Below are 15,385 nucleotides of genomic sequence, written 5' to 3'. Positions count from 1 at the left end.
CAATCCAAAATAGAAAGACATAAGGAAAAAAAAAAAAAAAGAGAGAGAGAGAGACAAGCATGAACAATATGAACAATTGCACTCCACAGAGAAGGCAAACCCTACAGGAAGAGACTTCACAAACTCCTGTGCTTCATAGATGATTTCCCCAAGCAGCCTCTTCTGTGTGAACCATGTGCCAGTCAGGTTTATGACAGTCAGCAGATTCCTTACACCTGATCCTTGCTCCTTCCCAATCCCATTTACAGATCCAGCTTCTCCACATGAAGCACATGTTGTGTACACATCTTTTACCTCACCTTCAGCACTGACAGGCTCTCCAAGCCAGCCAATTCTTCCTGTCCCTTGCTGGCAGGAGCTACCAGCCCCTTGCTGGGTGATGAAAAGTGGGTCTTTTCACTACAGCATGGGTATTGAAAAGTTGAACTGACTTTCAGAGGAATGCTCTACCCCTGTGCATAACCAATGCATGCATTCCCTGCATGCACAGCTGCTTTGCTCAATGTATGTTTTCTCCCCCTAACCTCAGATTACTTTTAATTACTAGTGAAGCACGTAAAGCATAACTAAGCAATGTAGAACTTTTGCTTATTAGAAGCAAAACTAAGGTTCTTATGCTAGACTCTAAAAGGAAGTCTGGATCCTCCTCTGAGCTGCGTGCAGAGATCTACAAACCAGCACGGAGCTCTACTGGAACCATTGGTGTCTTTTGCATTGAGAGCTGGGACCCCAGCTGGAAATTCTCCAGTTGGACTTCCAGGGAAATCAGCAGCCAATGTTGGTTGTGAAAGCCTTCAGTTTAAGATTATGTGAAAAAATACTTGCAGAACCAAACTAAGCCATCTTAGGGTGGACTTGTTAAAGAGAAGTTCAGAGCCAGCCCAAAAGCCGCTTCAAGGAGGGACCACAAGTCCCTCTCTTATCAGTGCTATTTTCAAGGTTTTGTCATTGGTGAAAACCGTGTGACCTGTTGCTATGAGAAGATGCCAATGACATGTGCTAAAAAACCTGTAACTGCAAAATAATTTTGCACTTGGAGAGCAGAACACTGTGCATCATCTCCCAGCTTTATTCTCTCATCCTTTGGTCCTCGTGAGAACAGCTCTGTGGCCTGTGCCCCAGCTAATGGCTCCACCTCCCCCAGAGCATCTGGAGCAAAGCCTAATAACTAACCAGGGTTTTCTCCAGTGAACATCCACGCCACTGAGCCCCCTCCTCGCTCAGCATGAGCCCTCCTGTAGCTCCTGCTTGTCAATAACCCTTTTATCCACATGACCAAATTTACACTCTGCTCCGGGATTACCTATTTTTCCTCCGACTGCTGCAATTTGCATGAGTCATTTGCAACATGAAGAGCTAAATTGACTTCCTTTGCCTTTTTTTTCTGAATATGAGCAATTATGAGAGTCTGAGGTTCATGAAGGAAAGCCCTGCTTACACAATTACACCTGTGGTGTGGCTGTCAATCCCTGTGGGTACAGCAAGGCAGCGACAGCAGAAACTTTGTAGAGTGTCACGTTTGCTCCAAGCTGTGGCTGCAGACACACCACTGGGCCAGGAAGGAAAGGATGAGCACAAAAATAGATTTTTAGCAGGTTTTGCCAGCATCTGGGATTATCATGCTAACAAAAATGCGAACTCACAGGTCCAGGTTGTCATCCCTTAAGCACTGTCAGGTTAAGTGGAGCCCTCACATCACTCCATGGTGCCTCCCCTGATTGTCTGGGAGAGCTGACAAGGTTCAGCAGGTGGGGAGCTCTTTTTCCTGGGTGGAAACTTCTCACCATACTGCATGCCATGAATAGCAGGGTGGATGGTGGGAATGACGGAGGAAATGCAGTGAAAGGAGGGATTTCAGCCTGTTGGAGTGAAGCCAAGGGAGGGTTTATTCCATTACTCACTCACACGCCTGTTAAATCCCATTTTGAACACTCCAGTGTGCACAGACTGTGTGCACTGCAGAAAGTTTTATTCCGAGCAGGAGGGACTGAAATTTCTTTTTCTAATAGAAGAGAGATGAACATATGAAAAAGGGCATTGGGGAAGAAAAGGGTGAGGCAACCTTTCTTGTCCAGTGTGCCAGGCTAGCCAGTGAGAAGTCAGTCTACTTTAAATGCTCCATATTCATTAAGTTCACACAAAATTCATCCCCAGGTTAGCCCCTAACATTCCACTTTCAGGAAAAACATACAAAACATATAAAAACATATTTATTCACATATATATGACAGGTGTACGCATGTATTTGCATCTCCTCCAACTGTAAATCTTTTTTTTGAAAGTGACATAAGTGGCCAACTTCCCATTCCAGACCCAATGTTGATAGATTGGATCCACCCACAAAAACATTCCTTTTTTGTCAACATTTGAAGGTCTAGTGGAGCACTGCTCATCCATTGGGAAACTGAGAGATGCTGAGGCTCAGTGAGGAGGGACCAACCTCAGCTGAGCAGATCAGGCACAGGTTTTTACCAAAGACGTTTAAAAAACAGGGCTAACCAGAACCCAAGCATTTCTTTAAACACAGAACATGAGACAACCCAACAGTCATGAATTTATTCTTATCTTCCTTCAGCTGTACCACAGCAAAGATAGGTGCCAGAACTTGTCATTTCCTCCTTACTAGAGATACACAAAATAGTAATTTTATAGCAGTGTACAGAACTTGTGCAAATACAGTGTAAGATTAATTCAACAATGAAAAATTAAGGAAGTAATTCCTAGGGACCATTTGAAGCCCACAAAGAGGCAACACCATGAAAATGAGAAATCAAATAAAACACTTTGACTTTTTGAGGCACAAACTGGAGGGAGACAAGACACCCAAGCATTATTATTCATTGGAAAGGAAATATGCTTTTGTTTCCAATTGCTATCTCCTTTGGATCACCTTGGTTTGCTTAATCTCAGTATGATTTACAGAGAGGAAACTACCATTGGCTTTGCAGGCCAGGAATCTGAAGCACGGAATAATAAATAGGGCAAGCCAAATTCACCAGCATGCCACAAGATGAGGCCCATGTTTCTAAAAAAATCCTACAGCAAACAAATCAGGAAAGGGAGCATCAGGAATGAATCCTTCATGAAATACCTTCAAGGAGGGTGAAGTCTGTGCTATTGTAAAATAGGTACAAACAAAAGCTAACAGCACAAGGAGAACTCTTTCTACCCAAACATGGCATGAAAGGCATCACGAGCTGCATTTGGACATCCTTCCTCCTGCCCTGCAGCAGGAATCGGCCTGAAAAAGGAGTATCAAAATCCAGCCTTGAATTCAAACAGTAAGATGCTTTTCCAAGAACAGCATGTCCTGGAGGCTGATAGGTAGGGAGGCTGACAGCTCATCACACAGCATTTCCCCATTGTGTGGGGGTTTCTTTTTTAACCACAGCCTCCCTGCAGCATCACCTGCTGTGTGATGCCTTCAGGGTCACACGGAGATCCGAGGAGGTTCTTAACCCACGGCTAATCACCGGCCTGTGTTTTGTTTGCTTGGAGGAACTGAGCTCGGCTAAAACTGAGCTGAGGGTAACTTTCCCAATCAGTCACAGTCTAACGATTTTCCTCTAAAAATGCTATATATGGCTTGATGCTGCAAACAAGTGCCCTGGATCAATAGTTCTGGCAAGTGAAATTGCCTGCTTGGAAAGCAAGAGGCACACAGGGTAGATCCCTGGAGAAGAGCTGCTTTTTTTTTCTTCCTTCACTGCCAATTTCTCCTTTAACCTCCTCAGCCCAAAATCAAGGCATTTCTGAAAATCCACATCAGCCACAGATTTAGTGCAGACCCCGGTGTTCCAATTTCCATGGTATGCTGCCTTCCCCAAACTCCAAAGCAGCCTCTTTTAAGAGGCCTTGGAAAGGAGGCACCAAAGCTGTCTGTCTCACTTCCATTTCAGTTAAGCTGGAACTCTCACTTCCATGGCTAGTATCTCCTGTGGAGGACAAAGCCTTGGTTGCTGCTGTAGGGATGCATGATATTCAGATATGAGGTCTCCCTCCTAGTAGAAGAGTGGTATAAAACAAATTACTGTACCATTTGTGATGCCAGCTCTGCACAGGGTAATTTTTACAGCTGGACTAGATCATCTATCGTCAAGTTCCCTGGATGACCAGCAAAGCCACAGAGTCCCCAAGCTGAAAGCAAGCAGGCATTTTCTTTTCTATGTCTGCACAAAGCAGCAGAGGTCAGCTCTGTGCCCTGGCTGGATGCTGGGTTTGGGCTCTAGGGTGCAATGTTGGCTGTTCACATAGGCAGAGCAGCTTCCGAATTGCTGGAGAAAGCTCCTGAATTATCTCAGGGGTGAAGCAGGCTAAGGAAAGGAGCCAAGGCCAGCAGGACACCCAATCCCCAAAAACCAAAGCAGAAAGTGTCCTTTTAAACAGATCACTCCAGTTTAAACAAGCCCAGTGCAAAGCCAGAGCAGGGAAGACCCTACCTTCCCCCTGGCAGACTGGGAAGCAAAGCTCCCTGCAACATCAGCCCTCCTGGATCCCACTTGTATGGAGAACTGCTGTCAGTGGGGCTGCAGCACAGCACTGCACTGAGTGTCATTAGCACTAACAAACGCCATCGGCCTTCCGATGATTCCCACCCATCACTGAGATAAAATTCTCTGCTAACCCCAAACAGGGAAGGGGCAGCCAGCTTCAGTAAAACCCCACATCATTGTCTTTTACCTTCCTTTTCTACCACTAAATTACCAGGGTTCTGCTGTGTTGAAGATGGACACAGGGGAAAGTCAAGGGCCCGGACTTTTTCTGACCATCAGGAAATGAAACAAGTGGTACTTGTTCTTTTCTACAGAAAATATTTATTTGCAAGAAATGAAAAGCATAACATATTTCACTACATACATATTTAGGCTACAAAAGCAGGTAGTCTGTTCTCTCACAGAATCAGGCAGATGATTTAAAAAGGAAAAACAGCGATTTCTTTCCACCCAATGGACATGCTTGCAGTGTGAACAATCAGGTGGGACCGTATCCAGATGACAGCACTTGTACAAAAATAGACAGGCCACTGAACACAGACACAGAGTTAAACAGACATGGCAAGAGAATAGATATCTGCAGTCAGAAGAGGTCCCAGTGAAGTTTACCAAGAAGTTTGCGGGGTAGCTTTTGCACTAGTGTCACTGTCCCTGTCATCTTAGAAAGTTTCAAATGTTTGCACAAACCTATACTGCATTCACATGAACAGAGGGAAAGGGAAAAATCAGCTGAAGTGCCCTAGGGGTGTCACAAGGTGCTGTTCTGCATGGCACAAGGCAATGGAATTGGCCATGGATACCTCTCTTCAAGAGAGCGATTTACCCTTGGAAGGCCTAGAGAATCTCAGGGAAACTGGGATGTACTTGCACCACCCCCTGACAGGAAACTGCTTCCCCTGGCTGGCATCTCACTGTGCCCAAGGGCACCAGTGCTCCCGGGGGCCACCTTTTAAGGTTAATTTACACCACTTAAAGAAAAAAAAAAATTAAAAAGGCATTCAAAGCCATAATTCTGCAGACCAAAAATGATACTAGAATATAAAATAATTAATTTTTTGTACCAAGCCAGAACGGTTCTCTACCAGAACAGTTCTCTACCAGAAAGGCCAGACAGTCTATGCACACACACAAAATGACACAGTGCAACAACATCCAGTTGACAATTAATCACAGGACAGCCTTCAGACAGCAATTCACACAACAGTTTTACAGTGCTCGGTGATGTGGAATGTGAACAGGTTTCAGAGAGAAATGCCTGGACTTTCTGCTGCACCAAGCCCAAAGTACCCTGTGTGTTCAGGTAAATGCCTTTATTTAGCAACACTTACTACATTAAGAAAACTCTGTGGTTTTGATACCTTTTGATCATTCACCATGCACATGTGCACAGATGCACACACACTCACACTCGTTCTCACTAACTGTACAAATAAAGAAAGCAAGATGCCATTATATCAGCACCACTGAATTAAAATCTGTTATGGTAAAGTCAGATATGAGCAGAGTTCTGTTAAAAAAAAATTCAGTACCTGCCTCTGCTTCCCCCTCTCTCTCCTCCACTCCCTTCATTATGGACTGCTAAGGTTCAACAAGATTTTTACCTGCTGTTTAGAGGGTAAAGTGGGATATAACATAAAGGTCAGGTATGCATAGACAGGACTGCATAGCATTAAAGAGCAAGGGGAATAGGAGTAAAGCTAAACCCTAGCAGGTAATTAATGAAAGAGGCTATCACTGCCCATTTATGGAATCAAGAACTAGAAGGTTTCCCTGTGATGTGAGGAGTCCCTTCACCTGCCTCTTCTTTCACCCTTTCTGTAAGACAGGTCTGCAAATCCAGGTTTCCCATGTTCTGTCCTCACCTCTTTAGTTGCAGCTCTTGCAGGAAGAATCTGGAGATCAGTTGTAGGGCAGACAAGAGACTACTGCTAATAAAGAATATCCAAACTCCATTTAGCATCAGATCCAACAGCATCACAAACGAGCATCACAGATTCCCTGCATGATGCACTTTGTCCTACACAGGAATTTGATTCATATGTATATACACCTTGGTAAAGCAGAAGGCCTGACATAGAAATGATAAAACCAATTTGAAATTTCCCTCTCAGTCCTGGAGTCTCCAATGAATGCTGGTCACCTAAGCAATGCAGTATTAATTGGGATCAACCTTCAACAAATTCTCTGAATGCCCAATGTCACTTTATTGGCCATGAGAAAGCTACAAGATGGATTGAATCCTTACATTTTCTTTGTAAAGAGCTTGATTAACACACACATCAGTTCTTCCCCCTTTGCAACCCCCAAAGCTGTTAAACTTTAACACTAGATAGTGCAAAGCAGCAACACATCATAGCACTACACTCTTATATAGGCTGGGACAACTTTTGTAGCTACAAAGTACTGACCTATCATTTCACCTTCAAAATAAAAAATGTTCCCTTTTTAATTAGTGACTCGAGAAAGAAATATTTTAGTCACCAAGAGTATAAAAATACTCCGTATTCCTCTGTTCTTAGCTGCGTGGGTTTTGAACAATGGCCTCTTGGCATTAGCTAGAATCTAGAGCCCAAATACTCAGTGGAAATCCCTCCCAACGTAGCAATTAGCATCATTCGCTTACTTGACCTACATTCTAAAATCGTCTAGACAGAATTCACCACCGATACTTTGGGGGGATGGGACTGGAGAGGTGGGTTGGTTTCTTTAGCAGGGAAAAAAAGGTTTTAGATTAATTTTTGGTCTATGTTAGAAGAATCAAAAATACATCGAGATACACTGTTACACAGAGAGATGTGGAGAAAGAGGTCCCCTGTCAGTATAAATCAGACCTGCAGCCCCCAAGAGCAGTGTGTGAGAACCATGCTGGTTGTATCAGCTGGGATCTGGCCTAAGAATCTCAGCTTAATCCATTACTCTGTGCTGCTGAAAAATATTGAGTGGTACAGATGAAATGAAAGAAGTGCAGCAAAGAACTATAAATAGCCTGGGGGAAAAAAAACCCCAACATTATCTACACACTGGTAACAAGGTTAGAAATATGACATGCCCTGTGCTTCAGACTTTTAAAATATACATATATATAAAATAATGCCCTATATTCCTTCATAGCTTATCTCCCTAGAAGCAAAGACCCAACAGATCTAGACATGCTCTAAAGCTACAGCCCAAAAGGTAAGTTTACTAGTGTGTATAAAATTGTGCTGATGAGCAACATAACCTTACAGCTGAGGACTCTTAGGTTTATCACTTAAGTCCTCTGCTGGAAATGGGAATTATGTAGGACACAAGGCCTTTGCTTACCCTGTCCATACACACTCATAGGATTTCATGGCACTGATCACCAGAAAAAGCACACTGGCAGAAGGCCTCAAATGATAGAGCTGAACTAACTAAAAGCACTTACTGGCATCCTCCCTGAACATGCCTTACTACTCCTGCCCGTGCCCTTAACTCAGAGCACAGAAGCTGCCTCTCCACGCGGTCTGCAGTGCATCAACATTCCCACCACAGTCACCCCTGGATGCTGAGGCTGGCAGTGCAATGGCACCTTGTCCTGCCTCCTCTGTCCCCTGCTGGAACATGGGCACAAACTCCCTCTGGAGACTGTGGGGTCCTTGCCACACAACAGCCTCTGAGTAGGAGATGACAGGGGATTCCTTGGCTCCTAGCAGAGAAACCTTTTCTGTTAAGGCCCCTCAAGAAAAATGATCACAAACATACCAAAGTGAAGCAAAGCTTTTCCTTATTATAAAGTAACATGTAATACAATAAATCCCCAAGCAATGTGTGTGCTAGCTCAAGAGATTCCCTAAAAGAGTACCTAAAAATAACTTAAAGGATTACAGAAATTAAGATTATAGCAATAGATTATCAAACACTTAGAAGAAATCAGTATGGCCATATTGGCTTGGATGAATTAGTACTGAGGCCTGACTCAGACCATGGCCAGTTTAAAATGCTCAGGATGAAAACACAATTATCTTCCAATCAGATTTGCACCAATATATCCACATTAAACAAAACAAAAAAAAGGGCAAAGTGTTAATGGTGGCCAGTGCAGTAGGTTTCAGAGAGGAGGAGCCATTTTGGTTGTGCAAAATCATCTATCCTGTAAGAGCTGAGAAATAATTCCACTTTGGTTTTCACACAGTGAAGTCAGCCAGCTGTATCTGAAATGGGAAGTGATCCATTTAGCTGGCAATGGGCAGGAGCTCAGGCTGCACAGAGTAAACTGCAAGTGCTGTTGTACTCCACACCCTGGGGCCTCTTTTGCAAAACATTTAACCACTTGGTTGCCCTCAAAGGCAGCAAACCAAGGGTGCTCTGGAAAAAAAAAAATACCATTTAAGGAATTTTTCTAAACTATGACCTTGCCCCCTTATGCTGACCAGCTGGGGTCAATCCCAGCTTTCTCCTATCACTCTGCTGACCTCAAGTGGCTGAGCAATGCAGCCATCCCTTGTGGCACTCACACGTGATCACCGTTTATGTGAAGCCTTAAATCATTTTTAAAAAACCCCAAACACAAAAGTTGTTAATGGATATTGGAATGATTCAGGGAACCCAGCAGGATCACTGTGAAGGGAAACAGACTATGGTGGATGCTGACCCATGCCAAGATGGTAACACTTGCAAAACAGGCTACAACAGCATTTCTCCTCTCATTGTCACCTCAAGTAAAATAATAAGGCACTTGCATAGAAGAATAGGGCATTACCTAGAAAAGCACATCTGTACACCAGAACTCAGTACTAGCTCATGGAGTCAGGCACTTGCTTCACTCTCACTGACGTGAAACACCTTCTTAAAATGGCACAGAGAGGACTGATCCACAGTCCCCTCCAATTCACCAAATCCCTTCCATTCAATTCACTGAACTTTGAGTCAGGCCTGTGGGTGGCAAATAGGATGCCAAAGGAGGGAAGTCTCTGGAGAATGAAGAACAAGAAAGGAGCTGGTGTGACAGCTGCTGTAATAAAATACAAATTCAATATTTTACAAAATAGAATAGTTGCAGGAAATATCTACTGTACAGAGTAAAAAAATTATTTGTAAGGCTAGGTTAGTTTTTCCCTTATTTATCATTAGGAAAAAAATAGAGCTTCAAATGACTTTTTTTTTTCTTTTTTCTTTTTTTTTTAATTGACTTCTGGTAAACTGCAAAGTAGCTAAGCTAGCCTGATGAATTAGGATTTTCACATTAGATCCATCCTCAATGGAGCACAAGTGCCCTTCTGTAGGAACTAGATAAAACCCTGCTCAAATTCTGGACTGAGTTCAACTATGCCCCTGCAAGGACAAATTGCAAGAAACACAGCTCAGGCAAAGGCATGACCAGGTTCCTGAAAGAGAGAGGACACTTGAAGACAGCAACAACAGCATGAGACAAGAAGGAAACAAAGCATGGAGAAGAGTACTGGACCAGGATCAGAGCTGAACACTGCTCTTGCCTTTCTCGATGAGCTGGGGTCAGTCATTTCACCTCCCCACATGCTCATCTCCTTCCTCCTTTGACAGGTCCCCTGCCTACAAAATCAGCTCCTCAGATCAGAGGCTGCCTTGTCATACAGGTAATACAGCATCCACCACGTCTAGGCATGAGCTGGGCCCATTGGTACCCAAAGCAACTGGTCTCAGAGCACATCTCTGAGTTCTGAGAAAAGCAGGTAAGAGGAAAATAAGACACATGGCTTTATATTAGGACAATTCAAGCTTATGGGGTGGAAATGGGTGTTCAGTGATGTTTGTGTGCCCAATTTCAGGCCTAGATCACTTGCAGGGTTAGGAAAGCTCAGTTCTCTTCATTGCAGCTGCCTGAACAGAATTTTTCAAAGCTAATAAATACTATTTACAACAGTAACAGGAACATGGCAAGGAAAGGAGAACATAAGACAATCTGAGACTGGGTCTACACAAGAATTTTCATCAACAAGCTAGAAGCCAATAAATTAAATCCATATGGTCCTCTCAGGAGGCACTTCTGGTTTAAGCCTTACATTGATTTAGTTTGTTGGGAAGGAACTGATTTAAGCTAAATAGATTAGCCTTAAGCAGACTAAAGGGCATCCATCTAAAATATTGCATAAATGTCACAAAACCCGCTTTCTAAACAGATTTAGTTAAACTAGTGTAATTCTCCCACACAGAGTGTGGTAAGACAGTGACTGATTTTTGCCTAATTTCTCACGGGTGGAAAGCAGGGAAGCCTACCAGGACTGCTTTCAATGCACAGAGAAACCTACCCTGCTAAGTGATGAAGAGACTGGAGGGGAGAAGAGAAAGAGCTAGGGGAGGACAACTCAGCAGCATCATGGACCAGCCCTCTCCTGCCTGTGCTGTGAACGGAGCAGTGTCAGGGCCCCTCCTTGTCCCTTCGGAAGCAGGCTGCACATGTGCTTCTCTATCCCCCCAGAAGGCTCAAGTGCTGTAGACCAGTAGGCACAGAGCTGTGGAGAGACTAAGCACCATCATGCTGCATCTCCTCTCTCTCAATTACCTTCTCCCAAATACCTATCACCCACGTGCTCCTGCTGGTTTTGCACAACTCCCCCTTCTGCAGAATGCCTTTGTGCTCAGATCAGGCTGTGTGCATGTACAGCACACACAGCCAGCAGCCACTGGCACACTGCTGGCATCCCCTGCCATCACAACTCAATCCCGCCCTGGCAGTGCTACGCAGGAAAGGGAGAAAAGCAGAGACAGGGACTGTGTGCCATGTGAGGAAGGGAGTTACAAAGACAAGAGATCCCATCTGTAGGCACAGCCTCACCAGTCAATGAAAAAGTTGAACTCCCTCTCTTCTGTACTTTGGTTCACTGAGGATGACAAGTCAGGGGAACTTTGGTTGAAAATATGTGGGAAAGAGGGAAGTCAAGAAAAAAGGCCTTTTTATTTTTAAGAGGTGGCATTGACTCTTCTATCTATTTCAATTATCTTCAGTGTTTCATTTCCTTCTAGTTCGGAGTTGACTCTGTGGGGAACAAAAAAACAAAGGTTAACACTAATGGGAATTTTTTTAAATACATATCTTGCTTGACTTGGCTACTGCTAAAGAGCCATTCACTATTTACCAGGTAGGTATTTGTCAGTTAGCAGAGTCTCGTAACATACTGAATTTTACTGAAATACTCATCTCTTTGGTTTCAGGCAAGCGACGGTGCAGCAGAAAGAAGCACACATATTTAAACCAGTAACTCTCTTTTCAGAGGCCTGCAAAACTTACACTTATGCTAAAAAAAAAATCCCTAACATTTATGCTAAAAGCAAGGGAACTCAGTACAGGAACTTAGGTAGTCAGATAATTTTACATGTCTGTCTCTTGAGACTGAGTCTTGCAAACTTTCCGCAGTAATACTTTAGGAAGATCACTGCTGTGAGAAACTCCAGCTCTTCATGCCCTAACCTCTTTGAAATTCCAGTGAGTCAAAACTTCACACTTCCATGCAACTGCCAAAAGCTTATTCCTTTGGGAAGCACACAAGTAAGTGCTTTAAAGAAGTGGGTAGGTCCAGCTAACAGGCTTAGGGTTAGGCTTCTGGCAGAAACACCAAGTTTGGTGCTGTATTACTACAACTCTGCTGCAACCACTTCTCCAGAGCAACACTGACTTTGCCTATAGGTCCTGCAGATAAAAACCAAACTCTTCATGCCTCATGGTGCCCAGCACAGCTGAGCTGCTGGTCTAACCTCTGGCCTTCAGGCATGAAGAGTGCCCCAGAACACTTGTGTGACAAGCAGCCCCCCTGCACTCACCTGTGCTGCTGCAGGCCCAGCAGCACTGATTTCTCTAGCCTTGTCTCGTTGGCTATCGTGAACTGCATGATATCATCCTGCTGTGTCCCTGACACAGCTTCCAGGGCCAGTGCTGTGAACTTGGAGGTGTCTGTCTGCCTGTCACTGCGATCTGCAAAGGAGATCGGGCTTGAGGGCTCCTCCAGTTGGTGAGGCTCTTCATAAATTAGTAGACTCCTTGACCTCACTGCATACAAAAACAGAGGGCAAAATGAGATGAGCAACAGACAGCTCAGAGAACAGCCCTGGTCATTTCAGGAAATGGAAACTGTGAGGGCAGAGCCAAAGCTGCAAAGGCCCTTTCTTTTCATAGTGATTAACTGGGATTTTGATAGCTGAAGAAAGAAACCACAGGAATGGTCCAGGTAGGGATCAAAAAGCTCTAAATTATTCACAAAACAATAACAAATTTAAATAATAACTTTGATAATATATTGGTTCATTATGGTTGCATAATACTAACAGTTTTCCATTCAGTCCTTGGACTCTTTGGTGACACTTAGGCAAACAAAACAGCAACTGAAACAATTTGTGCATTTTAACAGTATGAACATTTGCTACTGAGTAGAAACCCTGCCACCTTTCACAGACACTAACTTTAGTTTTGCAAACAGAGGCAAAAAATTCTTTAAACAGAAGTCCCAAGCAGGCTAGTGGGAAAAAGGTTTTGCTCATTTTTATGAAGTCTTCTGCCATCGGCATAGCTTGCCAAGCTATCTCTCTTAGAAAAACACAGGTATATATATAAAAAAATGGCCATTTAAGGAGCAGAAACACAAGAGGTTCTTGAGAAGGGGGTTAGGAATGGGTGTGGAAAACAAGTGCTTAAGTACAAGCAAGCAAAGAGCAAGACTGGAATAGCTGTCACTTACCAATGGAATCTGTGTAGGACTCTGGTGAGGAATGCTGCCTGGGCAACACCATCTTTGTAGCAGAAGGATATGGCCCATAGCTCTGGGAGAAGCTGCCAAAAACTACTGCAAAGCACAGCACCACCATCTGGCAAAGGGAGGGTGCAGGAGAGGTGAGTGCATTGACCCACGTGCACACTAAAAACTGATACTTTATCAAAACAAATTATTTGAGGCCATTCTCATCACTACATACCTAGCAAAGGAATCTATACAATAACAGTGTTCTGAAGGGCACATTTCAATGCTGGGGTTTGTTTTCAATGTGTGCATCATTCTGACCAGCCGCCTTATTTACTCACAAAGTTGAAATGCAGATAAAGCTGCTGTGTGTGTTTTACAGGTACTGCTGAGGATTTCCAAGTTTATTTCTGCTGCTGGGCCCAGTCTTGCTTCCAAGTGACAGTGAGGCTAGACTGTGAGAAGAGCTTAGGCCTTGTAAATGATTTCCATCAATTTACATCACTTTAGGTATGAAGGGAACTTGCTAGCTGAGTGTAATGAGGAAAAAGGAAATGTTTCTACTCATTTTCTTATCTTGACTACTACTACTGAAATAGAACAGAGGTAGATTTACAGCCTCAGTCACATTTTGATTTGGTTGAGCAAGTTTATTTTTCTTAGTATCAAAAGCACTGAGTCTCAAAGGTCACCCTCATTTTCATTTTACAACCCTAGACACCATTTCCACCATATAATACTGCAGGAAATAATAAAGTGGGTGACTTGGAGGAGCATTGCTCCTTCTTTCATCACTGCAGCACCCCATCAAAAGCACAGGCCTGGTCTCCTCCAGAACTCAGTACCTTCCCACAATCATTAAGCCTCATCAGTCACAAGTCTCACCTCCCCCAGAATTGTCAAATCATGAAAAGGAGTTCCCCAAGCTGCAAATTTGCCTGGGAAAGGCTTTCTAGAACAAGAGATGTGCCTTTGAGGAGTGGAAAGAGATTCTAATTCCCTTAGAATTCCCAGCCCTAGGGACACTCACCATGAGACAGGTCCCTGTTTGTGTGCTAGCTGCCTTACACGAGCGGGACACTTTGCCAGCAACCATGGCTTGGAGTCTCTGCAACTGCTGCAGAAGTGTTCTGGAAAGCAAAGACAACAGACAAGCATCACACACACTGACCTGCTGGTTGGTTAAACAGATTTTTGTTTCAAATTCCACACATGGAAATAATACAGCATTTAGGATAAGGCAGAGACAGTTAAATTCTTCTCCTTAAAATTACTAGAAAGGAATGTTTTTAATTTTACAAAGTTTTTACATTAGTATTAGCACTGGAACTTTCAAGATCTTTTGCTTTTCCCTCAGCTGATGTCCCTGAACAATTACTTCTTTAATACTTTCAGTAAGCTCTTATAAATAAATATTGTATTTTCAGTGTTGCTATACAAAATGGAACATTAACAACTGAAAGTGCTCTACATGCAAATGACCAGTTGCATATACAACCTGACTGTGTCATTAATTCAGCAGGAGCTTTGACATTATTTTCAAAGATGCAGAATTGAGTTTATAACTGCTCTAGTTAGTTATCAAAACCTCCAACTGCTCTAGTCGGTTATCAAAACCTCCTTTTTCCCAAAAACCTGCTGTTTAGTGGTTTAGAACACATGCTGGCTGACTTTTGACTTAAAACCAGACATAGGGACAGACTTCACTTCTCACAATCATTTATTAAATGAAACACTATAATGCTATTTGTTAAATCCTGCAAAGTTGACAAAAATTGCAGATGCTTCAAGTGGCTACTCCGACTGGGCCTTCCAGAGGTCCCAACCACAATGACAATTCTCTTGTGGCTGAAGTCAACAGTCCCAGACCAGAAGAGCCTTTGTGACTGTTTTTTTTTCTTTTTCTGCTGTAGCATCAATCACTACAGTCAGAATATAAGTAAATTAAATGGGAAATGATCTCAAAGTATGATTGGTAGAGAGTTTTCACAGCAGTTTTTCAACAATCTATGAGCAACACAAATGTAGTATAATTTGTATCAAGATGCTAAATTTGCTGTTTGTTTCCAAGTTTACTTTCCACTTCTCCTGTAAGTTTCACAATCTGCTGTGGAGGATACCCCACAGAAACTCCAGATGACAGTTTTAGAGGCTGTTACGTCAAAAGCTAAAGCAAGACACAAGGTCAGGATGTCAGAGAAAATAGAAGGAGTATTTTAAGACCAA

General features: G+C 43.2%; 1 protein-coding gene across 2 annotated transcripts in view; it reads right to left on the bottom strand.

Moving 5' to 3' along the window:
• Positions 1-4,791: 4,791 nt before the first annotated feature.
• CREB3L2 (cAMP responsive element binding protein 3 like 2) overlaps positions 4,792-15,385 on the bottom strand; it is a 74,066-nt gene continuing 63,472 nt past the window's right edge. For both annotated transcript variants that reach the window (XM_063395594.1, XM_063395593.1), the window contains exons 9-12: positions 14,190-14,289; positions 13,160-13,286; positions 12,249-12,474; positions 4,792-11,466 (exon numbers count right to left, since the gene is read on the bottom strand). In XM_063395594.1, the coding sequence (XP_063251664.1) occupies positions 11,391-11,466; positions 12,249-12,474; positions 13,160-13,286; positions 14,190-14,289 (529 nt within the window). In that variant the 3' untranslated portion in view covers positions 4,792-11,390. The remainder of the gene's footprint in view (positions 11,467-12,248; positions 12,475-13,159; positions 13,287-14,189; positions 14,290-15,385) is intronic.

This window comes from Prinia subflava, chromosome 4 (assembly GCF_021018805.1).
Source record: "Prinia subflava isolate CZ2003 ecotype Zambia chromosome 4, Cam_Psub_1.2, whole genome shotgun sequence".
NCBI lineage: Eukaryota > Metazoa > Chordata > Aves > Passeriformes > Cisticolidae > Prinia > Prinia subflava.
This window is presented reverse-complemented; position numbering and strand designations above follow the sequence as displayed.